We start from the raw sequence: 26,663 nt of genomic DNA, 5'->3' as shown, positions 1-26,663 counted from the left end.
GTATTTAAGTTATTTTTCCTAATTTCAATGGGGCTTTGGCCCATTTATCCCAAAAATCTCGCTATACATTTGATCTATACTGCTGTATACAGGACATATTTTGGCCTTCTTCCTGCATATTTTTCCTCAAAATTAATGTATTTTGAAAGAAAGAGTTTTTTCAATTTAAGTGACATTTTGAAAAAGTGATTATTTTATTATTTAGAGTAGACACTCGAAATTGAGTTTTGGTGTTTCAAGTCACCTTATTTGAATTCATAATCAAAAAAGATTTTGATTCTTTATTTTATTTAGTCTGCGAAAATAAAGATCGAATAAGAAATTATGTTGACTGATGGAAGGTATTAGGCACCCCTCGAGTCCTGTGGTTCTAGCACGGTCGCTTTATTAATTTAAATATGACTTGACTTAATTTTTAGATATTACACTATATAGCTTAATAAGAAAATGTTATTTACCATTAGATTTATTTTAAACTTATTTAAAATTGTCTTATTTATTTTAATTTTTAAAAATATATCGTCTCATTTTTCTATGTGTGTCCATTATTTTAAAACTTTAAAATTCGTATTTTCTTTTTCCTTTTTTAAAATTATTTTTGCGTGTATTTGTAATTTTAATTATAAATAAAATATATGAATATATTTAATTGTTAGGGATTATGACTTATGTAGGAATTAGATTGTTAGAGTTTGCATAATTATAGGGTTATATTTTTAGTTAAATTAAAAATAGGAAATAAAAATGTTATGAAATTTAATATTAGTTTTAGCAAGAAATTATATCTAGATTAGGATTATTTTTTGGAAGATCTTTTTTCTTCTATATTTTCTATTTTCCAATTTCTTTTTTCTTCTTAAACTTTCTTTTGCACGTTCTTTCCTTACTTTTTTGGAACGTTTTTTCCTCTCTTTTTTTCGCAGGCTTTATAAATATTATATTTTATATTTTTTTCTTTTTTATTTCTCTTCTTGTTTTATGTTTTTTACGTTTTTTTTTAAAGTTCTGTTTCTTTTTCTGCTCACTTTTATTATAATTTTTTGTTATGTTTTTTTTTTTTTTAAACTCACGTTAATGCTCTTCTTTTATTTACTTTTTAATTCTCTTCTTTTCATTTTATTTTTTCTCAATTTTTTGTCCTTCTTAGTTTTACTCTTTATTTGGTTGTTGTTGTTGTTCTTCTTCTTCTTTTTATTTATTATTATTATTATTATTATTAATATTATTTAATAATAATAATATTATTAATAATAATAATAATAATAATCTCTAGATGGAATTTATTTTTCCTCTTAATTAATAATTTTAATTGGATAAACTTTTCTAATAATTAATTAATAATTTTTTTTAAATATATTCTAATCTAACAAGTATATAAATAAATTTAATATGATTTTTTAAAGTGAAACTAGACTCCAAGACACATTAATTATTTAAATTTAGCAATTACATATCACGTAATCGATCTCAATATAAATTGTATGAGTATAAGATGATGATACTAATAATAAAAAACATAAAATATGTATAATATACATCACAAACTGATATTACATATTAATGTGCGATTTGAAGAACTTCATATTATTGGAATTAAATTCTCGTACAAGCATTCCATTTAAATCATGCAAAAATTTAGAATTATCTCTTTGTAAAAATTAATTTCACAAAATAATTGCTACGATCTACTGATTTCCAAAATTAATAACTATGTATTAATTATAAGATCACGAACTTGAAACCATGAACAAAACCTCAAATTCTAGACTTAATTCGCGAAAGAAAACACACTTTTTCTTCTTTTGCTTTTTGTTATCGTATTTCTTGATTTTCTGTATTTATTTGTATCTCACTGTGTTTGTCCTTTTCTCTTTAATGAGAGTGTATTTATATTAGTTTTGAATATGAGTTTGATGCTAATTAAAAGAAACGTGATGCAGTGGGATATAATTCAATTTAGAATTTAGTTGAGAAAATTAGGATTAAGATAAAGAAATAAAATAAAATAAATAAACAAACAATAATAATAATATTAACAAATCAAAAACAACAAAACAAAAACAAAAGATAGGAAACGTGTATTGTTAATTTACCTTTTCTTCTTATTCTTCTTCTTTTTTTAAGAAAAATCATGCAAGAAGAATTAAAAAAAATAGAATAAAAAGAGGGTAACTTTCACATATAGCAAATAAATAATTCATATTTGTATGCTATAACAAAGTTTGCATAATTGCGCTCTATAGCGAACATAAAAACTGTATAATTCGCTATACATATACAGTTGAAGCAAATTGTATAAAACAAAGTGTATAAAACAAGAAAGAGAAAGACACTTGGGCAGAGAACTGTATAAAAACGAAGTGTATAAAACGAATTGTATTATTATAAGTGTATAGAACGATTATATTCAATTTGAATTTGTATAAAATGAGAAAGAGAGAAAGACAAAAGAGACTTGACAAGGAATATACAATTAAATCGAATTGTATAACGAGAAAGAGAGAAATTAGATACAATTTGAAAATTGTATAAAACGAGAAAGAGATAAAGGCAAAAAAAATTGGGCAGGGGAGTACTTTTATTGTATAATTATAAGTGTATAGGACGAAAATATATGTACTTGCATGTGTATGTACAATTTTCTCACGCTTTATACAAACAGAAACACAATTTATACATTTCGCTTCTGTTTGTATAAGTGAGAAAAGCGAGGGTGGCGAGCGAGATTTGGGAGAGAGGCGCCTGGCAATTTTTTGCAAACGTTTGCTATGGAGCACAATTAAATCAAACCCTAGCTACTCCATTTATTTTAAGTTATTAGTTTTCTATTATATACAATTTTCCCATAAAAATGAATGAAACTAGATGGAGGAGGATTTTTAAAAAAATAAGTTAAAAAAGTTTGGGGTAATTCAAAAAAAGAGTAAGGTAATTTGAAATTATAATACTCTTTATCTTCTATTTTTTCGAAATATATACTAGTATTATTATTTTTAAACTAGTTAAAATTGAAGGATTAACTAGTTTGGTTGATTTGGAAGAATTTGCAGCCATGAGCATCAACGATGGTGAATATCGAAAATTGTTGAAATTAGATACACCAAGTAATTTATAACTCCACTAAATAACTCCCAATAGTAAGACATAAGAGTTATGAATGAAGTTAGTTATAGGATAAGGGATGATGTAACTCTTGAATGAATAAGAGTTACAAGTCTTCACCTTGTCCTATAAAAGGAATGAATTGGGGTCATCAAATATAACACAAAACAACACAAGAAAGAAGTTTCTCATAGCAAGAGTGTAGTTGTTAAAACAATACAAGACTCCATAGTAATCTTGTAAGAAATCGCTTAGACAATTGGTGGTAACAACACTTGATCTTACAACAAAACTCATAGAGGTGTTAGTCCTTTAGTATGGAGGGAAAAAAATTTGATATCTTATTATATGTATAATTAGTTAGACTATATATATTGGTTAAGAAAAAGACAATGAATTTAACACATGAACTTATTGTGTGGACGTAAAAAAACAAGCACTTCCACACATCTTTTTGTAAAGCTAACATTGTAGATCTTCTCTCTGGCACATGTTACTTCTTTGCCAAATTAAGACATGTTTTGTTAAGCTACCTTACCTTAAAGGAGGTAGGTAGAGAATTTGTTTTCGAAATAACATATTTTCGCCGTTAAGTGCAATAAGTTCAGATAGAAAGAAGAAGGAGACAGTGAAAGAAATTAAAATGTAGCAGGTAAGAAGGAAACATTGCAAAGCCTACGACAATCGAAACACAATTAACCACATATCAGTAAATTATTGAAAACAACAATAATAGTAGTAATAATAATAATAGTAATAATAATTAAAAAAAAATAAGTCTTCAAATATATAGATAAGAAATACCAAATTTATGAACGTCAAATTCTATACTTATGTCACTCTCGAAAATCATAACGACAAACAGGGCAACAATGCCCGTTCTGTAACCACATTGCAATGCAATCTGCATGAAACACATGTGAGCACGGCATACACAACACCTCCTGCCCCCCCTTTTCAAACTCTTGGAAACAAATAATACAATCATCATTCATGAGATTTTCATCAGTCTTCATCTTCCATACCAACTTCATTATGTCTGACACGAATAAATTCGTACGAATACTCACAACCAAGCGTTGGCGACCCTTGTTAAACTTTTCCCCAATAATTTCATGGATTTCTTCAAATATATTATCAATGAAATCTTGACGATCGTCCTTATCAAACATTTCACCCCATTTTTCGTAGATATTATCTTCTATGACACGGTAGAACTTTTCGCGTGACATGTATGTAGCTGAATGGAAAAGTTTGATATTGAGTGATCTGCTCTGAACTCGCTCTTGTTGTCCAGTAAACAATGTATCAAAGTGAAATTTGAGGTATAATGTGGGTAAATTACAAGGTGAATGAGCAATAGGGTTATTGATACTTAATTCTTGACGAATTGTGACCTTTGCATTCCATACATTTGGATTACAGTCAGAATTACGGTATTCTCCATACCAGTCGGGACGACAATATTTCAATTTCTTGTTGCGGTTCGACATCTGAAACGAATCGAAAGTAGAAAATAAGCTCAACGTAGCCTAAATCAACTCAACTTAGCGATCTGAAATTAATTCGGAAAGGGAAAAATAAAAACACGGTTATATTTAATTCAAATTACTAAATATACTTTCTAATGCATATGAAAAAAACTGAATGATTTTGATTTTACAGGGAACAAATCTAGTGACTAACAATTCTGGATGATGGAAAAAAGAAAAAGGAGTACCTAAAAATTAATGGGAAAAAAAAAAGAAGAAAAGGAGTACTAAAATTAATAAAAGAAAAATTTTCTATTTAGTACTCCTTTTCTATTTAGTACTCCTTTATCTGATTTGATTCTCTCTTAGAGAGAAGATTTGACCAAACAACTAATAATAGTGCAAATATATTTCAACCATGCAGCCTTATTTATTCGTGATATAATAAAACTACCTACCGGTATATTAAGTTTTCTACGTTACTTAGGCAAAAATCAGAATTTTCATTGAAAGAGATTATAATATGAGAAAAGTAAACAAAGAAGTTAAGGATATAAGAGATAATTTTAACCATATATAAATAATATAACTATATACATGTGGCTCCGCCCCTGACAAAGAATAATATAACTAGTGATGTCTTTCAAAATTCAACAGATTCTTCCAGATTTAAAGTGGGAGTAGAAACAATATTTCTTTTAACAAAATAACCCCTAATCTCAATACGAACCGTTTAAGAACGAATTCGTGAATAAAATTACATGTACCTATGAGAAGCTTACATACCTTGAAAGAACACTTGTTCTTGGCGAAATTTCTAACCCTTGAATGAATGCTTGGAAACCCGCTTCTCCTCTTCTTGAAACTTCACCCTAAAATTCTAAACGTTTCGGAATATGGAAAAGTGGTCTAATTCTGTTTTGACCCTTAACTTGAGTCTGAAATGTTAAAGAAGTAGGAAGTTGTTAGAATTAGAGTTGCATTAGGACTAGACTAGTTATATTTATTAAGATTATATTTCGTCTAGAATTATATTATAATTAGGATTATAGTACAACAAGGAATAAATTATTTTTTTAAAATTATTATTATTATTATTATTATTATTATTATATTAGTAGTAGTAGTAATAGGTAATGTAGTTTTTTTTTTTTTTCGCTTAGGATAGGCATTGTAGTATGACTCTAAGTATAGTTAATTAGGACTCTACATGAAAAACGTTTTAGGTTTATTGGGGTAAGAAAAAGACAAAAATATCCAATTGAAGAGTATATATCACAAGTTTGTAGATGATGGTCGGTATAAATGACCAGATTATATAATTGATGCTTAAAGTCAACTATTAAACAAAATTGAGGAATACCTTTCATACTTCTCCCTACAATTAAATTAAGAGATAATAATAAGATCAAACAATATACTATAGTAAACACATAATTAATCGGAAAAAAAATAATTTTAACATTCATATTTCAAACACTCGTGCGAAGCGCAACTACATTTGTAAATAATAGCAAGAACCAAGAAAATGCCCAAATTCGGGCCAAATCTGTTGGACCCTTGGTCCACACATGGGCTGTTGCTACTTAGTCGTTTTAGTACTGTTGCACAAGAAGATTTGGGCTTTTGGCCCATTTTTGCTCCCAAACATCTGTGTATATCGCAAATATATATTTCTATTATATAGAAGAGCCATGAGAAGGACGACTAATGATATTTTAGTAATTTTAATATTTTTTAAGAGTAAAATAATAATTGTATAATTAATGATCAAAATAAAAATTTAGAAGAATTCATACATGTCTTAACTTTTGTTATGGGCCCATAGGGATATTACTTATTTAACTTCTTGCAAACAATAATAAATGTTTTTTGACATATTTTAGAAAAAAAAAATTGAATTAATTTAAATAAAATGTGTCTGAATAGTTAATATTTTGTTCCAATAAATACTTTTAAGGAATATTGCGCAAACATACATTTAATATTATGTTACATAATATGACCACTAAATTCGCATTTTGATTAGTAAAATAGTCTTTAAAATGACGTATCAGTAGTTTTTAAATAATTTAAAGAAAATATCAAATTTTGTGACTAAAAGAATGAACAATGTTTGATTATTAGTTAAGCAATAATTTGATAATGTATTCATCGAAAGATTGTTAAATATAAAATCTTATTTTTATATTTTCATAATATTATATATGATACTATTTAACAGAGAAAATTTGACAATATCAACGTTTAACATTCATATACTAATGAATATCGAAATTCAAACCAAAGAAAATGATTAGTTAAAAAATAAAAAAGAACAACAAAAGAAAATGTCAATAGAAAAAGACTTTGTTTAGAAATATTGAGGAAGAAAAATACTAAAAAATAAAAATAAATTAGAAAAAAAAAGCTGAAAAAAAGTATATAGGTTATTTTGTGTGGGGGGGGGGGGGGTAGGGGGTTAAGCTTTAGAGTTTTCTTTGCGGCATGATATTAAGTGTAGTATCAAATGAAATTAATTAATGTAATTTAGAATATAACATTACGATAATTATTATTTTATACAGAAATAAAGTTTCTTTCATGATTTTTTTTGTTTTTGTGGAGGCAAAATTATTTTTGTGATAAATACTTTCAATATTTAAAATATAACATTACGATAATTGTTATTATATATAGAAATAAAGTTGATTTCTTGATTGTTTTTATTGTTGTGAAGTTAGAAAACAATTTTATAAGTAAATCTATTTATTGAAGACAATAATAAATGTATCACAAAATTCATCGACAGAGTCAAATACAAACACGTTATACTTAAGTTGAAGCAATAGAGATTTGAAAGACTTCGATCAATCTTTACAAATTGATTATTCAACGATTAATATTTTATTAGGTATAAAGCTTATGGTGCAAATATACAAAACGAAGATAATAATATTGTAAAAAATAGATACCACTTGCGCATACATATGAAGACCGATGAAATTTTTCAAAGATATTAACATTTTATATATTCCTTAAACATGAAATGTTTTAACTCTTAATCTAACGCAATTCTGTATTTCCTCGCTGCAAAGAATTTTTTAGAATTAAACTTTCTCAATTTAGGTTGTAAACTACACGTTTATGTCATATGAACATTTGAAATAGATTGATGAGGAAACTACAAAGACTAAACAATCATCAATCAATCTAAGCCTAGTTGTGCTTGTTGAAAGAAGCTGACGGAACATGTTCAACAAAGTTAGTGTTATACTAAAACTAGATTACTGAATTTTAATTTATGTATAATTCTATATTTTATACAATTAAAACTGATGTAATCGACTAGAATAATACACAAATTCAAATTAGTCATATCCTAAATCAAATACCATACCCTGTGAATCGGAAACCAAGAAAAAAAAAATTAATCCACACATATGTATTGCATTTTTTAATTTTTGTTGTTGGTTATGTTTCACGTTGGCTTTGCAATTATGTGAATTATTTCTTTTGAATAGTCCAATTTTCTTTTTGTTGAATAAAGAAAAAAGGTATCTGGTACTATATTCAAGTCAAAAGAATGAGACATGAAACTAAAACTCATGCATAAAACAACAAAATGTTATTAAATGAGAATCAATGGAGGAATCCTATTAGAACAAGCAATTAATTAATTTTTCTATATTGGCTAAGTTTGCTTGGTGGGGGATGAGAAAATCTAAGTTTGATTTAACTCAACATTAAAAATTAAATTAAGAAATGAACTGGATAACATTTGATTCAATAAATATGATCATCGCGATTTAATAGATAAAATTTATTATTGTACTTACTTCATTGAAAAAATATATTATATAAATAAGATGACATTGTTTTACCTTATATTATACAATATAACGAAAGGGTTAAACTCATTATTGGTTTGAACTATATAAATTTTATATATATGTATGTAAAAAATTGATCGTATATATAAATATTATGATTCAATAATTTTAATTTCTGAATCCGTTGCAATAGGTCACAAGGTGAGGATTGTCTCGTATGTTCAAACAGATAAACAGTCCAAAAGTTGAATGAAAAAATGGAGTATTTTGAGTTCATTATCTCATAGAATTGCGTCATGCAATATGGAATTTATTTATATAAAAAAAATTATAGGCAAAAGGTTCTTATCCACAAACCATAGACAGAGACATAAAGAAAAATAATAATTAAATAGAAAATATTTTTCTAGATTATTTTTAAATATAATATAATTTTTTTAAAAAAAATAATGTAAAAACTAAAAAGTGACAAATAAAGATGAGTTCAAGATTTGAAGCATCTAAATATAACTTGCTGGCTTTTGATGCTTTTTATTTATTTTTAATTTTAATTAGAGAACTGAAAGATGACAAATTTAACCGTATAATTAATAACTTCTATTATTATTATTATTATTATTATTATTATTTATTTCTCGTAACAAGGAACTCGTAGACGGTTTTTCAAATATGGACAAGATAAACTTTGTTTAATATATTTTTCGACGAGTTCAATTGAAAAAGTATTGAAAGGTATTTTAAAATGACAACTTTCACGTATAGTAAATAAAAAATTTATATTTATATGTTATAGCAAAATTTGCATAATTGTGCTCCACAGCAAACATAAAATTGTATAATTTGCTATACATATATAATTGTATAATTCACTGGCCTGAATTGTATAATATCGCTGGCCTATTTCGCTGTAATTATATAATTCGCTATTCTATTTCATTGTAATTTTATAATGTACAATTGTATAATTTGCTGCCTATTTCGCTGTAATATTTGTATAAAATTTGTTTTGCGTACAATTGAATCGAAGTAAAATGTATGTATATTGCATAATTATTAGTGTATATGAAGAAGATATATGTTTTTCTCTCGCTTTATACAAAAACAGAAACACAATATATACACTTCTGTTGTATAAAGCGAGAGAAAATTGTATTTCACTGCAATTGTATAATTCGCAATTGTATAATTCGTTGACCTTTTTCACTGCAATATTTGTATAAAATTTGCATTTGTCTACAATTGAATTGAAGTAAAATGTTTGTAAATTGTATAATTAAGTGTATAGCACGAAGATATATATTTTTGCATGTGTATATACAATTTTCTCTCGCTTTATACAAAACAGAAACACAATTTATACACTTCTGCGTATAAAGCGAGATAGGCGAGTGAGGGAGAGTGGTGAGCGGAATGGGAGAGTGGCGAGCGAGATTTTTGGGAGAGAGGAGACTGACAAACTTTGGCTAACATTTGCTATGGAGCACAATTAAATTAAACCGTAGCTACTCCATTTATTTTATGTTATTAGTTGTTATTATATATAATTATCCCTTTTAAAAATTAAGAGGCTGAAACCTTTTAAAGTTAGATTTTTTTAAAAAGAAAAAGGTTCGAAAAATATTTGAATTTTGATAAAAATTGATGTTATTATACCAAATTTTATGAAAGACTTTTTAATCACTCATATGTACTATTTAAAATACATTATTAAATAGTGCAAGAATAAAAAATATTTTCTAGAGTTCGATATTACAACAATTTCAATTAAAATTCAGATAATTTAAGACATTTTTCTCTTTCAAAAATAAAGACTAAAAGAATGTTTTATTAATATCTCATCAGAACTTTAAAAGAGTTATAACGTCCCTTTTTTCTTATTAATATTATTATTATTATTATTATTATTATTATTATTATTATGTTGAAATTAACTTCATTAATGTTATTTTATTTTTATGGAACGGCATAGTCTCAAATCAAACAACTATCCTTAGCCAAAGAGAATTACTTGGTTGAGATTTCATAGGTAAGAATAGATACTACCAATAACAGGTAAATAAAAGTGTTTTTAGTTAAGGAAACCAAGTTTTAAAATCGATTTAATCGCACATTTTATTATGATATTTAATTAAAATGGCATTTTGAGATCACATCTCACTATTATTTATTAAAAGTGCACCTTCGACAAATTTAGTTGAATCAAAAAATTTCAAACACATATTTAGGAGACTATCTTAACCATAAACATAATAATTATATTTTTTTTTTGTCATTTTCTTCTAAAATAAATAAATATGTCACATCTTTAGTGGGTAGTTTATGTTTTGGAAGTAAACTCAAAATATTCTTCTAAAGACTAGTTTTGATTCTTCAAATTTATTTAAAGTAAATAAAATATTTATAGTTTTAGCTAAATATTAAAATAAATTATAGATTATTTTAATTATCAGACAGATGATTTTGTATTAAAACGTGACTAAATCTAAATTAAAATATCGTAGGATTCATTTCTAATGACGATACTTTCAACCGAATTTTTTCATTGCCAAGTGTTCAAATACAATATTATTATGGTGGTGAGTGCTCATTCTTTTTAAACATAAAATTGTTATCAATCATAAGATAGATGTGTAAAAAATTTGAATACAAAAATAAAAGAAGTTGATAAAAAACTATTAACAAAAAGTTAAAGTACATGTAAAAAATAATTTGAATAAAACAACCACTACCACCACCATAATAATAAATAATAATAATAATAAATACTAAAAAGTGAACTAAAAACGACGAAAAAGAAAAATATATTTTAGAGAAAAAAGAAGAGGGGAGCACGAAAATGATCGATTTGGTGTGATCACCTCCTTAACTTAATATCTTTTTTCTCATTTTATTTTTATTTATTGTTTTATAATTGCATTTTATCATTTTTTACCCTATCTTTTCGTAGTATCATTATCCTATTTTTTTTAGGTTTATCATTCAAATCATAAATATGTAACATTATATTACGACAAAAAACAATAAAATCTATTCAAACATTATACTCATTAAAACAATACAGTACGATATAATACAATACAATGTAATATATTATAAATCAATGAGTCATATAACAACCAAACAAACAAAGTGTTAACATTTCACTGATTATGATTCAATTATTGAACACAACCAAAGCATCTACACAAAAATATATAGTGTACGAGTTAATGAATATTCAAGCACTCGAAATAAATAATATAACATGAGATTGCCCTGAATTTAACATGTGCTTGAAATAGAGAGCACGCCACATCAAAAAGTTTCATTATTTTCAATGGATTTTACCGTTTAATCTTTAATAGCTTTTGATAATTTTAATCTACTTCTAGAGTCTCATATAATTTTTCAAATTGATTTTTTTTCTTCACAATTTTATATGAGAATTTGTTAAATACTTAATTGTGAGGGAAAAAAAAAAGAAAAACTTTTGTCAGAATTTCTTAAATTTTTAATTGTGAGAAAAAAAAGCATTGTTAAATTTAGGGATAATGCACAAGTACCCCTCAACCTATGCTTGAAATTTCAAAGACACACTTATACTATACTAAGGTCCTACTACCCCTGAACTTTTTTTAAAAATAATTTTCTGCTTCTTTTCGGCCTACGTGACACTATCTTGTGGGTCCTATAATGATTGACTTTTTTTTTTCAAACTAGTGCCACGTAGGCTGAAAAGGAGTAGAAAACTACTTATAAAATAAGTTCAGGAGGTTAATAGGACCTTAGTATAATATAAATGTGTCTTCGAAATTTTAGGCATAGATTGAATGGGTACTTGGGCATTATCCTTTAAATGTAATCGATCAAAATTGTTTCTAAAAACATGTTTAATTAACATACTACCAAACATAACAAACCATTTTTTGTCATTTTCTCTTAGAATACCAAGCATACACGTGAGTTATGTATTTATGTGTTTGTGGACCTAAAATAGTATTAAATAAATTGAATAGTAACTCTCTTTAAGTAGAATCTATATTCTAGTCCACATATTTTAACCCTACATGTTTTCACATTATATTTTCATTTTTTTAGGGAAAAAAATAAGCCAATATGACAAATATAAAATGATGTAGCTCAAACATTACCCAGAATTCAATAAATGTTTGATGGGACATGACAGCAAACAAAGCAGGAAAATTATTTAGGGTTCGCAATTTTATTTTTAAAAAAATTAACTCACATGTTTGGAATATTAATGTTGAGTTGTACTAAATTCGAGTTTTTGATGATTGACAAATATTATATAAATATTAAATTTAGCATATCTTAATAAAAAGTAAACGCTATTTATGATCGATAATAATTATAGAAGAATCAAGTTTTTAATATGTCTATTATAGTAGCAAAAGTTTTATGCATCAAGTGGAACAAGAATACGACTGGACATGTTGATCAAATTTTGAGTAAATAGTAATTTGGACATTTTATCAACCTAAAAACAACTATTTTTCTCCAATAAAATAGGTTTATGTTCAATTTTTTCTACTATATTTATTGTAGATAGAGTAGAAAAATATTTCTACTCTATTTATCATAGAAATTTATCATCTTGACTTATTGAGATTTGCTTTGTGTAAGTTTTACGAAAGAAAAAAAAAACGTTCAGTAACAAAATCTCTTTTCTTAGAGAAAATATATTTAAATTCGAGAAAATTAGTTAATTAGCGCAAGAGAATTTCCTTCATTTCATTATACCTTTCGATAATTATTTCATTAACTTGACCTTTTTCTACTTAAAATAAAGATTTAGGCTTAAGATATTTGGTTAAGATCGAACGAATCTCATTCATTCTACTTTACTTTGCGTAATAAAAAACACCCCTTGATAATTTATTAACTTGTCATTTTTCTATCTAAAAAATAACCAATTTTCTCTAATAAATTAGGTTCATGTATTATCATTCTATGTTTCCTACTTGTTAAAGACAAGCTTTATAATATAAAAGATTTTTATAATAATCTAATTAGGTAAAGTTATTTTGGTCATTATTTTTTTATGGATGTTCCTTCTTCTTTGTGCATTGAATGCTGAAATTAGGGGAGTAAAAGATGAACTCAAACATACGTAACCCGCTCAATTCATTTAAAATTTTAAGGGTTGAGCTCAAGATAATTTGAATTGGTTCAATCTCAACCCGTTCAAAGAGAATTCTCAATGACCCCAATTCAATCTCCAATTTCAATCAGTTTTAATTTTTTTTATTAAGGTATGTTCCTATGAATTACTACTATCTATTTAACATCTTTTAGGATTTATCTATCAATTTCTTATTATTTTAACAAAAATTCTTCAGCGGAAATTCAAATTGTGATTATAAAAGTTAATTATCAATATGTTAAATTATTGAGATTAATCGGGTCAAATTGGACGGTTCAAGACCCAACCCGTTTTTAGCTCATTTGAGCCCAACCATCTAAGCCCAAAGTAAACTTGGACAAGGCGGCTCAAGACTCGACCCGATTTCTATTCAACCCATTATAATATTTCCAATTTCCACCCGACCCGTCCATTTGACACCCCTAGCTGAAATCATTAACCTACAAATTATAAATATATATATATATATATATATTTACTACTTGTCATGAAGCTTGAAAAAGTAATAAACTAGTAAATTGTTTTCTGTATATATTAATTTGCTACAAAATGGGTAGAATAAATTTTAAAAAATTGGCCTCTTCCACCTAAAAATTTGATTCCTTCATTACAAATTTCATCCTATAGAAATAGGGATACTAATACTTTTGAACCCTAATAATTTTTAGATTTTAGCCACATATTTTAAAATTACGTGAATCTAAATAGATTGTGAACTAAGTCGTTACATAAATTTTCATATTTTAACCTCAATTTATTGAAATATATGTTTTTAATCTCATTACTCATGAATTTGCACAAATTTATTGAATTATATGCTTAAGTATTCAGTTACACACATGTTGACTAAATTTGTATTTTAACTCCATATTTTAATAATATTTATAGTTCTAAATAAAAGATATTTCTTTTGTAAAGAAATCAAAAACATACATTTAAATAATTACTTTAAAATATTTTTTCTTAGTCAAATATCAGAGGGTCCAAAAACGATGATCTATCAATGATTAGGGGATAAAAATTGTTATTGTCCAAAAGAATTTAGAATACTATATCAAAAATAAATTTTAGCGGCAATTAATTAGCAATTGCCATTAAATATATATTTTTTGCGGTAATAAGCACTCTTTGTATATGTCCCTAAAGATTTTAGCAACGTTGAATCTAATGACAATTAAATAATATTGATAAAAATTTTAATACTCTTTATTAAGATGTCTTTTTATTGCTAATAAAAATTATTTTTATTGTTATGATATATTCTTGTAGAATTATTTGGTTTACTATTCTTTATTTAGTCAAATCAAGAGTATAACCAAGACAACCATTTTTAATTTTTCTTTTTGGATAGGGTACTAAAATAGAAAATTACTTTTTTATGTTTCTTGATTTTTTCCCAATTAGAATGCTTATTATTTATTAAATTAATGTTGCAAAGGAAAAAGTTATCATTATTTATTTCATGATTGTCTTGAGTCATTTAACATCTTTAATTATAAGCATGTTTACTTAAGTTCTTGTATCTCCGCGGAGTTATTTTTGTTTAAGAGTGACTTTATTCTATGTTGCAAAATTTGTTATAAAAAAATTTAAATTTTATCGAGCTTTAATATAAATATTCAGATATTGAAGTAAAAAAAAGTCTAATTTTCCTTTGGTAGAACAATATTAAGACCTTGACACTTCTCTTCATGAATAGCAAAAGTAATGCATGCTTTACTATCACTTCTCCAAAAATAGAAGGGATAATGCCAAGTACCCCTTTAACCTATGCCCGAAATTTCAGAGAAACACTTATACTATACTAAGGTCCTATTACCCCCCTGAACTTATTTTATTAATAATTTTTACCCCTTTTTAGCCTACGTGACACTATCTTGTGGGGCCAACGATGATTGACTTTTTTTTTCAAACTAGTGCCACGTTAGCTAAAAAGGGGTAGCAAACCACTTTTAAAATAAGTTCAGGGGGGTAATAGGACCTTAGTATAGTATAAGTGTGTCTCTGGGATTTCGGGCATAGGTTGAGGGGGTACTTGTGCATTTTCCCAAAATAAAAATACAAGTTTGTATACATTTTTTTTCAATTTCAACACAAAATTGCTCTATTTCAAGAAGTGTAATTTAGACAATCTATTCTAATAGATATAGACCAAAATTGCTCTATTTCAAGAAGTGTAATTTAGACAATCTACTCTAATAGTTACAGACGGAGTCCTTTAAGTTTTTCAAATTTTTTTATTTCTTCTTTCTTTTCTCTTTTTTTTTTCTGCTCAAGATCTACGAGGATTTAAATATGGTATCAAAATTACAAAAATATATGATTTCTACTATATTCTTATTAAAATCTCATTTAATTCAAACTCAAGTCGTATATGATTTATTAAAAAGAAAACGCTCCTTAATAATACTTAACTAATGTCGATAAAGATTTTAACACTCTTTATTAATGTCAATATTTTAATGCCGCTAAAAATTATTTTTATTATAATATTTAAACCTAATATTTTTAATTAATTAAAGGTGAACAAATCATATTCATTCCATCATATTATTTGATGATGTTATAAATTCCAGCCAAAATAAATAATGAAATCAAAAGACCAAATTAAGTATCTCATATATAAAGTTACCTTATTATTATTATAATACATGCAAACGTAACATATAAGATATTGGAACCACGTAAGGGATTTTCTTTTTTTTGAAAAAATCTAGAAGATCACACATAAAATATGGATCTATGATTTAAAATTAAAATAATATTAAAACCCCTTTAATATTAAACTAAATTTTTTTAATTTATCTTTGCAGATCATGATTCACATGTTTATATGTGATAAAAAGTTTAATTGTTATCCTATTTGATTTACATTATAATTTAAATTGAACCCCTAGACAATGAACTATACTTAGAGAAATAAATATATGAAAAATGAAATTAATAATATATTCAAGGTAAATTCAAAATCTTAAGGGTTAAAATGCATTTAAAAAATATAATTAGAATACATAATAAAGAATGTCTATTATTGTTCAAAAATAAAAAGGAAGTTTGATTTTTTTTTTAAAAAAACTCTATTAAACTACTATTAATAGATCTTACCATTAATACATTATCACAAAATTTGTTAAAATTAATATGACAAATACGTATTTTAAATTATCATCTTAAATTTCATTCTTAATATAAAAATCATACCATTAAGAAAAGTAGTGATGATTCATGAAAGCATTTCTGCTCATTACATTGCCATTATCTAGTTTGAGTTGGTAGGATCAATTTTATAAATTTATAAAGCAGAAACAAAAATAAATAAATAAAAAATAAACTTACTTAAAATAAAAATTGATTTAGAATTGCTACAACTCATCACAATATATATATATATATATATATATAATTTTTCATGAAAAATACTTTCCTCAATTCCAAACATACTTGATATCCGTTGGTGGTGGAAAATAAACTAGCAGGGACATTACGATCATAAAAAAGAAAGAAAATATATCCGATTATATTTTAATTTTTTTAAAATAACAATTTATATCATGAATTATCTATTTTTAGTAGAATTGACCAGTAAAATGATCCAATCGAAATAACAAACATTGTTTACGTTGATTCCATTTTTAGTAATCTCAATAACGACATTAAAATATTATTTGTCCAGAGTGGAAAAAAAAATCATAAATAAGTTTAAGTTCTTACCTTGATAGTGTAAACTTTGTTTATACTCTAATAAAAATTCAATAACTTAATTAATATAATAGTACATAATATATTATAATAGATTGAGGCAGATCTAAGTTTTAAATATCATTTAAGTCTAAAAATTTTACGATAGATCATTTGATTATTGTATTTGAAATTTATTTATTTAGCAAATTTTTAACATATAAATATAAAACTGATCATTTATATCAAACTCAATGAATATTTAATACATATCTTAACATATACTTTAGTTCATAATTAAACCATAATAAATTAGTGTTATTTGGAACAAACATCATATGTGTATAATTTTTTAGTGGTTTGGAGGCTTGATTAGGGGTTCTTGTAAATTGAAGTAAAATTTTTATTAGTTACTTGTAGAATTTTTTTATTAATTACTTCTAATTATATATCTACTTAAATTTAAATTATAAATCAGTCTATAAAAACATATCATGCATAATCCTCACAATCCAAATAAGTTTGGGAGGGTCATCCTAACTTATTTCAGCACATAAAAAATTGAATTAGTATATAATTCAAATTGATCTATGACTATTAAAAAAAATACATTTAGCGATAAAATTTTTTTATAGCTAAACAATAAATTTCGTTGTTAAACCTACTTAGTGACGAATTAGCGATTGATTTTTGTTAGCAACGAACAAAACAACAACAAATCAGTGACGAGATCGTTGCTAAATGTAGTTTTTTTTAGTAGTATATATATTATATATATAACTTGTCAATTTTTTTTTTAAAAAAGATATTTTTTGTTAAAATTTGATAATATTAAATATAGTCATGATATAGAAAAGGTTATCAAATTTATTTTTGATATGTTATGTATAGTAATAATTTAAAAAGTAATTTTATTAGATACTCTACTATATAAAAAAAAAATAAACAAATTGAAACCTAGTAAGAATTGACAATTTATGTTGTCATCTATATTTTAATGCATTTCCATCAAAATATTTTTTGATAGAATTACAATTCACATTTTTATTATCTTAATTTATTTTGACCCGATCAAATTCAAATTAATCTTTTCCATTAATACTCTACTTAAATATTTTCTATAATTGATATAAGAGTTGTTTGAATTGAATTTGATCCATATTTTAGCTTTTATCACTCAAAACATTATTTTAGACAAAATAATAGTCATATATTTATTGTTTTTGAATTTATGTTTGACTGTTTAAATTCAGGTTAACCTTTTCATTTAACAGTATTTAAATTTACTCTACAATTGATATAAAAATTTATCAGAAAAATAAATATTTCACTTTCGATTTAAAGCTTATAGATTCGAAATGACAAAAAAAATAAAATGAAATTTCCTTGTAGTGTTAAAAAATAAGTAAATTAAATTACCATGTTGAGAATATAGACAATTTATCATTTTGGGAATTGATATTTTTTCTATTTTTATATTTAAGGAAGTTGCTACTCTTTCTTGTTTGTAACTATAAATTATGTCCCCCTTTTTCTCTTCTTGTGTCTAAAAATAATTGAACAACTTGTTCATTTTCTCTCTGACTAAAATTTTTCATACAAAAATGGCAGTTTCTTCAGGCACTGTATTTAGAATCAACCAGCACCCAAGTTCTCCATACATGAAAACTCCAAGATTTTACAACTTCACAAAGAAAAAAGTGAGTAAATAAGATACCCCATTTGATTTTCTTGAAAAAATTTGTGTTTTTTTCATGTAAAGTTTTGATCTTTTGTGGAATTCTGGTAAAATTTTCTTATTCCCACATATTTTGGAATGGATTTGTTTGAGTTTTTTTGTAAAGTTGTGATCTTTTTAAAACTTTTATGATATCTGGTACTGATATATTCTTGTTTTTTCAGTTTCTTTGTATATGGTTTATGTAAAGTTATAATCTTTTGATATAATCATATCTATTTATCTAGAGCTCTTGAAATGTCCCTTTTTCAGTTTCTTGTAAAAGTTTATTTAAAGTTGTGATCTTTTGTACGATCTGCGTTTTAATTTGTTTGTCTAATTCTGAGTTGATGTGAAGTTTAAGAAGGTAAAGAAGAATTTAAATTTTGAATCTTGTGTTGTTAAATAAAAGATACGTAGATTGTACCAAAATGTTCTTTAATCTCTAACGTCTTTACATGAAAAGTTATAGTTAGATAGTCGTAAAAAAAAAAAGGAAAGTGACATTTTTTTTAAACAGACTAAAAGAAAAAGTAAGACGAACAGTATTAGCATCTTGAAGTGTTTTTTGTCTCATTTCTTGTAAAATCTTTTGTAATGTTATGATCTTTTGTAACCTTTTTGGTATAATCATTTGGTATCTGGAACGCACTAGCCTCGACTAAAATTGATGTTTTTGTTTCAGTTTCTTGTAAAAGCTTCTGTGAATGGCTCAGATGAAATCAATGGGAAGATAGTAAGAAAGGAAGAAAAAGATAGTTTGCAGATTGATTTTTCAGGTGAAAAGCCACCTACACCATTTTTGGATACAATCAATTATCCTAAACATATGAAGAATCTATCAAAAATGGTAAATTCCTTATCAAACAATTAAATATTAAGCCTTTTATCGGATTATTTGATCGATATGCATTTTTTTCGAATAAAAAACAGGATCTTGAACAGTTAGCTGCAGAACTAAGAGCAGAGATTGTGTATTCAGTGGCAAAAACCGGAGGTCATTTGAGTTCAAGTTTAGGTGTTGTGGATTTAACTGTGGCTTTGCATCATGTTTTTGATACTCCTGAGGATAAAATTATATGGGATGTTGGTCATCAGGTGAATAAATCTTTATTCTTCTTTATTTCCTTGAAGAATAGATAGTTTAATATGGAGTTTATGGTCAAAACACACCTGAAGTATCCTGGTTTTTGAGCTCCATACCTGAACGATCAGGTATTCGAGTTTCCTACCTGGACTATCACCATATATTTATCGAAACACATCCAACTGTCAATTATTCACTTTTCTTATCCGAAATATCACCACTGTTCAGGCAAGAAAACTGACAATTGATAGTTAATGTTTCGATAAACGTTTAGTGATAGTTCAGGTAGAAAACTCGCACACCTATAGTTCAAGTGTGAAACTTGAAAAAAACGGAATAGTTTTGATGTGTTTTTGACCATTCACTCTTTTATATATATAGTGGAAATTGAAGTGAACAAAAAAAAATTGCAGGCATATGCACACAAAATCTTGACAGGAAGAAGGTCTAAAATGCATACAATGAGAAAGACTTCAGGGCTAGCACCTTTTCCTAAAAGGGATGAAAGTGTTCATGATGCATTTGGTGCAGGGCATAGTTCAACAAGCATCTCCGCTGGTCTTGGTAATAAATTCAGTTCATGACTTCTTCGCTGCTGTATTTGCTTTACATACTCGAGCTGAGGGTCTATTGGAAACAACCTCTCTACCTTCACAAGGTAGGGGTAAGGCTGCGTACACATTACCCTCCCTAGACCTCACTTATGGGATTATACTGGGAATGTTGTTGTTGTTGTTGTATAACGGTACAAGTTCAACTGTCAAAGTATTGTCCGCTCTGGCCTGACTTTTGGGGTCTCGCGGTTCTGTCAGCCGTTTTTTGCATTAAAGGTGATGTGACAGTTGAGTTCTTGATTTGCCTTGTATGGTTCCTAACTTTCCCCTCGCGTTCCAATGTGAGATTTTCTCTTCACATTGAACCCCTTTTGAGTTCAGAGATCCGTTGATTGTTACATACTTCCATTAGGAGAAAAAGTTGATGAATCCCAAGTACATGATTTGGAGTTTGTCTAAGTTAAATGATGTTTTGCAGGCATGGCGGTTGCTCGAGATCTTTTAGGGAACAACAACCATGTCATATCTGTAATTGGAGACGGAGCCATGACTGCAGGACAAGCATACGAGGCCATGAATAATGCAGGATTCCTTGACTCGAATCTGATAGTCATATTGAATGATAATAAACAAGTTTCTTTACCGACCGCAACTTTAGATGGCCCTGCAACTCCAGTAGGAGCCCTCAGTAGTGCCTTAAGCAAACTCCAAGCTAGTCTTAAGTTTAGGCAACTCCGCGAAGCTGCAAAGGTAAATCTAGTTCATTTTTTTCGCATACTTATAGTTGTATTCGAGGATTGAAATGAAGTAAAGGTGTTAAAAGTACTTTATTCAATGTGTTTTGTAGACTATAACAAAGCAAATTGGACCTCAAGCACATGAAGTTGCAGCTAAAGTTGATGAATATGCAAGGGGAATGCTTAGTGCATCTGGTTCCACACTTTTTGAGGAGCTAGGATTATATTACATCGGTCCAGTAGACGGACACAATATCGAAGACTTGATCACTATTTTAGAGAAGGTAAAAGCATTGCCAGCACCAGGACCAGTTCTAATTCACATTGTAACAGAGAAAGGGAAAGGTTATCTTCCTGCAGAAGCAGCAGACGATAAAATGCATGGTAAGGCAATTGGAAATAAGAAGATTACTTGTTTAAAATTTTGAAAAACTGAGATTTTTCGTTTGTGATGTTCAGGGGTGGCACAGTTTGATCCGAAAACAGGAAAGCAATTTAAGGCCAAGTCGCCTACGTTGACATATACTCAGTACTTTGCTGAATCACTGATTAAAGAAGCCGAAAATGATAACAAGATTGTAGCTATCCATGCTGCAATGGGTGGTGGAACCGGCCTCAATTATTTCCAAAAACAATTTCCAGAACGTTGTTTTGACGTTGGCATTGCTGAGCAACATGCAGTTACTTTTGCAGCAGGCTTAGCTACAGAAGGTCTAAAACCATTTTGTGCTATCTACTCCTCGTTCTTACAACGAGGCTACGATCAGGTAACTAACAACATACAAATAGTAACATTTGAAGCACTCTACAATATAAGTCTTGCATTTTCGGATTGCTGTACTAACATTGCATATTTGTAAAAAAAGGTGGTGCACGATGTGGATCTTCAGAAGTTACCTGTCCGGTTTGCAATGGACCGAGCTGGTTTGGTAGGTGCAGACGGTCCAACGCATTGTGGAGCATTCGATGTGACATACATGGCTTGTTTGCCAAATATGGTAGTCATGGCTCCATCGGACGAAGCAGAGCTAATGCACATGGTTGCAACAGCAGCAGCTATTGATGATAGGCCTAGTTGTTTCCGATTTCCTAGAGGAAATGGAATTGGTGCAATTCTTCCTCTAAACAATAAAGGCATACCAATTGAGGTAACTTAAAAGTCTGTTTGAACACTTGATGTTTTATCAGCTAATCCAAACGGACTCTAAATTACATTGGCCTTTTTGTCTATGTTGTAACATCAACAGGTCGGTAAAGGAAGAATACTGAGAGAAGGTGAAAGAGTTGCCATTTTGGGATATGGTTCGATAATACAACAATGTTTGGGAGCTGCAGACATCCTAAACTCCCATGACATAAGAGTAACAGTAGCTGATGCTAGGTTCTGCAAACCATTGGATGCTGATCTTATTAGGAGTTTAGCCAAAGAACATGAAATCTTGATCACTGTCGAAGAAGGATCAATCGGAGGATTTGGCTCACACGTGTCTCATTTCTTAAGCCTAAACAGCATTTTGGACGGACCCCTTAAGGTAAAAATCACTAACAAATCTGTAGTTGGAACGACAAAAGTCATTTTTCAAGAAAATATTTTTTAAGCTATGTTGTGTGGATTCTCTAGCCGAGCGTCTTTCAGAAACCTCCACGATGTAGGGGTAACATTGGATATGCTATTTTATGTGGACTCATCAAAAATGTTGTTGCCTCGTGCCAGATCCTCCAAAAATGCTCTACTTCCGGAGGATCCAACAAGCACTTAACAATGTTAAACATGACATTCTCCTTTTAAACAGATCAAAAAGGAAAGTAATTAAGACACAAAATAAAATCGTAAGAAACATTTTCTATGTCTATGGAAAATGACTTCCGTCATATCAAACATGTTCAAAAATTATAAATTATTGATTTATTTCCATTTTTTTTCAATAATTTTAATTTTTAAACCTTGACTTTTTGCAGTTGAGGTCAATGTTACTTCCAGATAGATACATTGATCATGGTTCACCAGTTGATCAAATTGAAGCAGCTGGTTTATCATCAAGACATATTTCTTCTACAGTTCTAACATTATTGGGAAGGCCAAAAGAAGCTATGGTAGTAAACTAAATTTCCAAAAGGCTATAAGGTTCTACGGATCGATGCCTTCTGCTTCATCCGAGAGGGAAGAATCATAGATATGCCGATCATTAGAAGGAAGAACCTTCATACATTATTGGCAAGTGAAATTCTATAGAATTTGTGGTAGTAGTGTAAATAAGTGACATTTCATGTAGTGATGATCATATTGTAGAAAGTGTTGGTGAAATAAGATATTATTTACTATTATGTAGTAGTTTAACGTAGTAATCATATTGTTAAATCTACTATATATAAATATTAGTTCTTCTAATCTTTCCTTTTAATTTTTCTTTTTTGAAACTCGAGAATAATCACTACAAATTTCTGCCGTTCGGGTGGGCACTTTGTATACACTGGATAAATCTCCGTTGTGTAATAGCCTGAAAATCACACAGAGAGGATGCACTTGGCAAGCCCTATACGACTCGAAAAACATTGAAGGGGGATTGATTCTGGGTCATCCATGTGGATAACCACCTCCAGACCAACTGAGCCATCCCGAAGGATCCTTTAAATTTCTGTCGTTCATAGTGAAATATTCATGTGTGTATGAGAAAAATCGTGTATATTAATATATATACTAGTCCTGAAAACGTGCGTTACACATTTGACCGTTACTGAAATTTATATAAGCCTATCTCATGTATAAAAAGTATAAAATCATTTGTAACATCAATCCAACTAACATGAAAAGGCATTAAATATACATATCATACAAAATTAAACAAAGCAATATATCAATTAACCAGAATAAGAAAGATTAATAACCAGTAAATAAAAAATTGCTACATAAGAATTATATATGATCTTTTATATTCAATTCATAAAGAGAGAAACTGACTACCTCAAAAATTGTGAAAAAATGTAAATATATGTTAGATGACAATAAGTCTTTTATGTAAACTCAACATCCTTTATTGATTAGGATAGCTCTTTTCTATTTGTATTCAAACTCTATCATGTACATCATCAATATATATATATATATATATATATATATATATATATATATATATATATATATATATATATATATATATATATATATATATATATATATATATATATATATATATATATATATATATATTATGGCAGCCTTGGTTACCTGCAGCAGTGACCAAGTTTCTGTCCTCTTCCTTAAGTTTCAATTTGGTATCAAGAGCCAACTTTTTTTTCTTTCTTTCCGCCACCATGGACAACTCCAACCAGTCCATTGCCACTGCCGTTCAGCCACAGTCATCCTCTTCCACACATCTCTCCATAACTGACTCCAACTCCCAAACAATTGCCTTTCCCGGCCTTCCGATAAAACTTGATCGCGAATATTATTACCTTTGGCAATCTACCGTATATTCTGCCTTTGAAGCCTTTGATTTGGAGGGTCATCTTGATGGAACTAATGCTCCATCCGCCACTATCTTAACCACTACTCAGGACACCTCTGCATCCACAACAAATCCAGCCTTCACGGCTTGGAAGAAGCGCGACAAAATCCTTCTTCTTTGGCTCAAAACTACCATGAGCCATTCTATCCTACCTTACGTAATGCACATTCGTACCACTCGTGAAGCTTGGTCATATCTTTCCAACCTTTATCAATCTCAATCCCGAGCTCGCGTCATGCAACTTCGCCACCAACTCCAAACCACCACTAAGGGTTCTTCAACCATTATGGACTATGTTGACAAGAAACGAACTATATCCCATAGTCTAGCCCTTGCTGCCCGTCCCATAACAGACGAAGAACTTATGAGTGCTATTTTGTTCGGACTAGACTCTTCCTATGGACCTTTTCGCTCTGCCATTAACCCTCACCTTGATAACCTCACCACTGACTCACTTCTTGGTTTACTTCTCCAAGAAGAGGAGAAACTGGCTGAGGAAACCAAATCCTTCCAACTTCAAGCCAATGCCATATCTCGTCAATACTCCAACCGCTCCCCCATCACTGGATATCCTAATCAACAAAGTGTCACCACCTCTCAAAAATCCTCCACTCGCCCGACCAATACCAACCTCCCTCGTTCCTCTAATAGATCATCACCTCGCATAATCTGTCAAATATGTGAGAAACCCAACCACCATGCTCGTAATTGCTACAACCGCACCAACATGGATACTTACCCACCAACCCGATCCTCTAACCGTCCACAAGCCAATATGGTTACTCCCTCGACTAATTCTATGATGTCTCCTTCGGCTATTATTGATAATTCATGGTTTGCGGACTCAGGTGATACCAATCATGTTACGTCAGACTTGTCTCAACTATCTATTCACACAGACTATAATGGTGAGGATCAGCTTGCTGTAGGTAATGGCCAAAAACTCTCTATTAATCACATCGGCTCCTCTAAGCTTTCTTGTGCTACTCGACCTCTTCATCTTAATAAAATTCTTCATGTTCCTTCCATCACCAAGAGTTTACTGAGTGTTTCTCAATTTACTAAAGATAATAATGTCTTTATGGAATTTCATCCCTCATGTTGTTTTGTGAAGGATCCTCAAGGAAAAATACTACTCCGCGGGTCAATTGATGATGGTTTATATCGTTTCGATGGTGGTGGGCTTCCTGTTATCTCATCCTCAACTCCTCGCGCCTTTGTCATATCTCGAGCATCACTCCAAGCGTGGCATGAGCGCCTTGGCCATCCCCATGAGCAACTTTTACGTCGTCTAGTCTCTAGTTTTAATCTTCCAGTGACTTCCAACAAAATGCCTGCAGTTTGTGGATCTTGTCAATTAGGAAAAAGTCATAGGCTCCCGTTAGCATCTTCCTCAAGTCGTAGTTTATTCCCTTTCGATTTGGTGTATTCTGATGTTTGGGGGCCTTCTCCGCATCTTTCTATTAATGGAAACAAGTATTTTGTTCAGTTTCTTGATGATTCTACTAAATTTGTTTGGATATTTTTCTTGTCAACAAAATCACAAGTATTTGATGTTTTTAAATACTTTCATAAGATGGTTTCCACGCAATTTGGCAGAAACATCAAAACGTTGCAAACTGATTGGGGTGGGGAGTATCGTAATGTGTCTTCATATGCCCAATCTATCGGCATAACTCATCGTCTCTCTTGTCCTCACACTCATGAACAAAATGGGGCTCCAGAAAGACGTAACCGCACCATTGTGGAGAAAGGACTAACTTTACTTGCTCACGCATGTCTTCCATATCAATACTGGGAGCATGCTTTTTCTACCGCCACATACCTACATAACCGTACCATCACTCCCATACTA

General features: G+C 28.7%; 1 protein-coding gene and 1 long non-coding RNA gene across 2 annotated transcripts; one reads left to right on the top strand and one right to left on the bottom strand.

Moving 5' to 3' along the window:
- Positions 1–3,865: 3,865 nt before the first annotated feature.
- On the bottom strand, positions 3,866–5,523 carry LOC112940324 (uncharacterized). The gene is made up of 2 exons (XR_011212390.1): positions 5,361–5,523; positions 3,866–4,595 (listed from the first exon to the last, which is right to left on the bottom strand). It is a non-coding gene; the product is annotated as an uncharacterized lncRNA (long non-coding RNA).
- A 13,288-nt stretch (positions 5,524–18,811) lies between these two features.
- On the top strand, positions 18,812–23,408 carry dxs2 (1-deoxy-D-xylulose 5-phosphate synthase 2). The gene is made up of 10 exons (NM_001345870.1): positions 18,812–18,907; positions 19,610–19,774; positions 19,858–20,022; positions 20,425–20,575; positions 21,044–21,315; positions 21,413–21,686; positions 21,762–22,069; positions 22,169–22,450; positions 22,550–22,834; positions 23,262–23,408. The coding sequence occupies exons 1-10, from the start codon at positions 18,812–18,814 to the stop codon at positions 23,406–23,408; spliced, it is 2,145 nt and encodes a 714-aa protein (NP_001332799.1).
- Positions 23,409–26,663: the final 3,255 nt, after the last annotated feature.

Source organism: Solanum lycopersicum, chromosome 11 (genome assembly GCF_036512215.1).
Source record: "Solanum lycopersicum chromosome 11, SLM_r2.1".
Lineage (NCBI taxonomy): Eukaryota > Viridiplantae > Streptophyta > Magnoliopsida > Solanales > Solanaceae > Solanum > Solanum lycopersicum.
This window is presented reverse-complemented; position numbering and strand designations above follow the sequence as displayed.

Bases quoted from the DNA above. Each gene is read 5' to 3' on its own strand.
- dxs2 (NM_001345870.1), top strand. From the start codon at position 18,812: ATGGCAGTTTCTTCAGGCACTGTATTTAGAATCAACCAGCACCCAAGT. The intron at 20,023-20,424 runs GTGAATAAATCT...AAAAAATTGCAG, and splicing joins TATGGGATGTTGGTCATCAG to GCATATGCACACAAAATCTT. The intron at 21,687-21,761 runs GTAAGGCAATTG...TGTGATGTTCAG, and splicing joins AGCAGACGATAAAATGCATG to GGGTGGCACAGTTTGATCCG.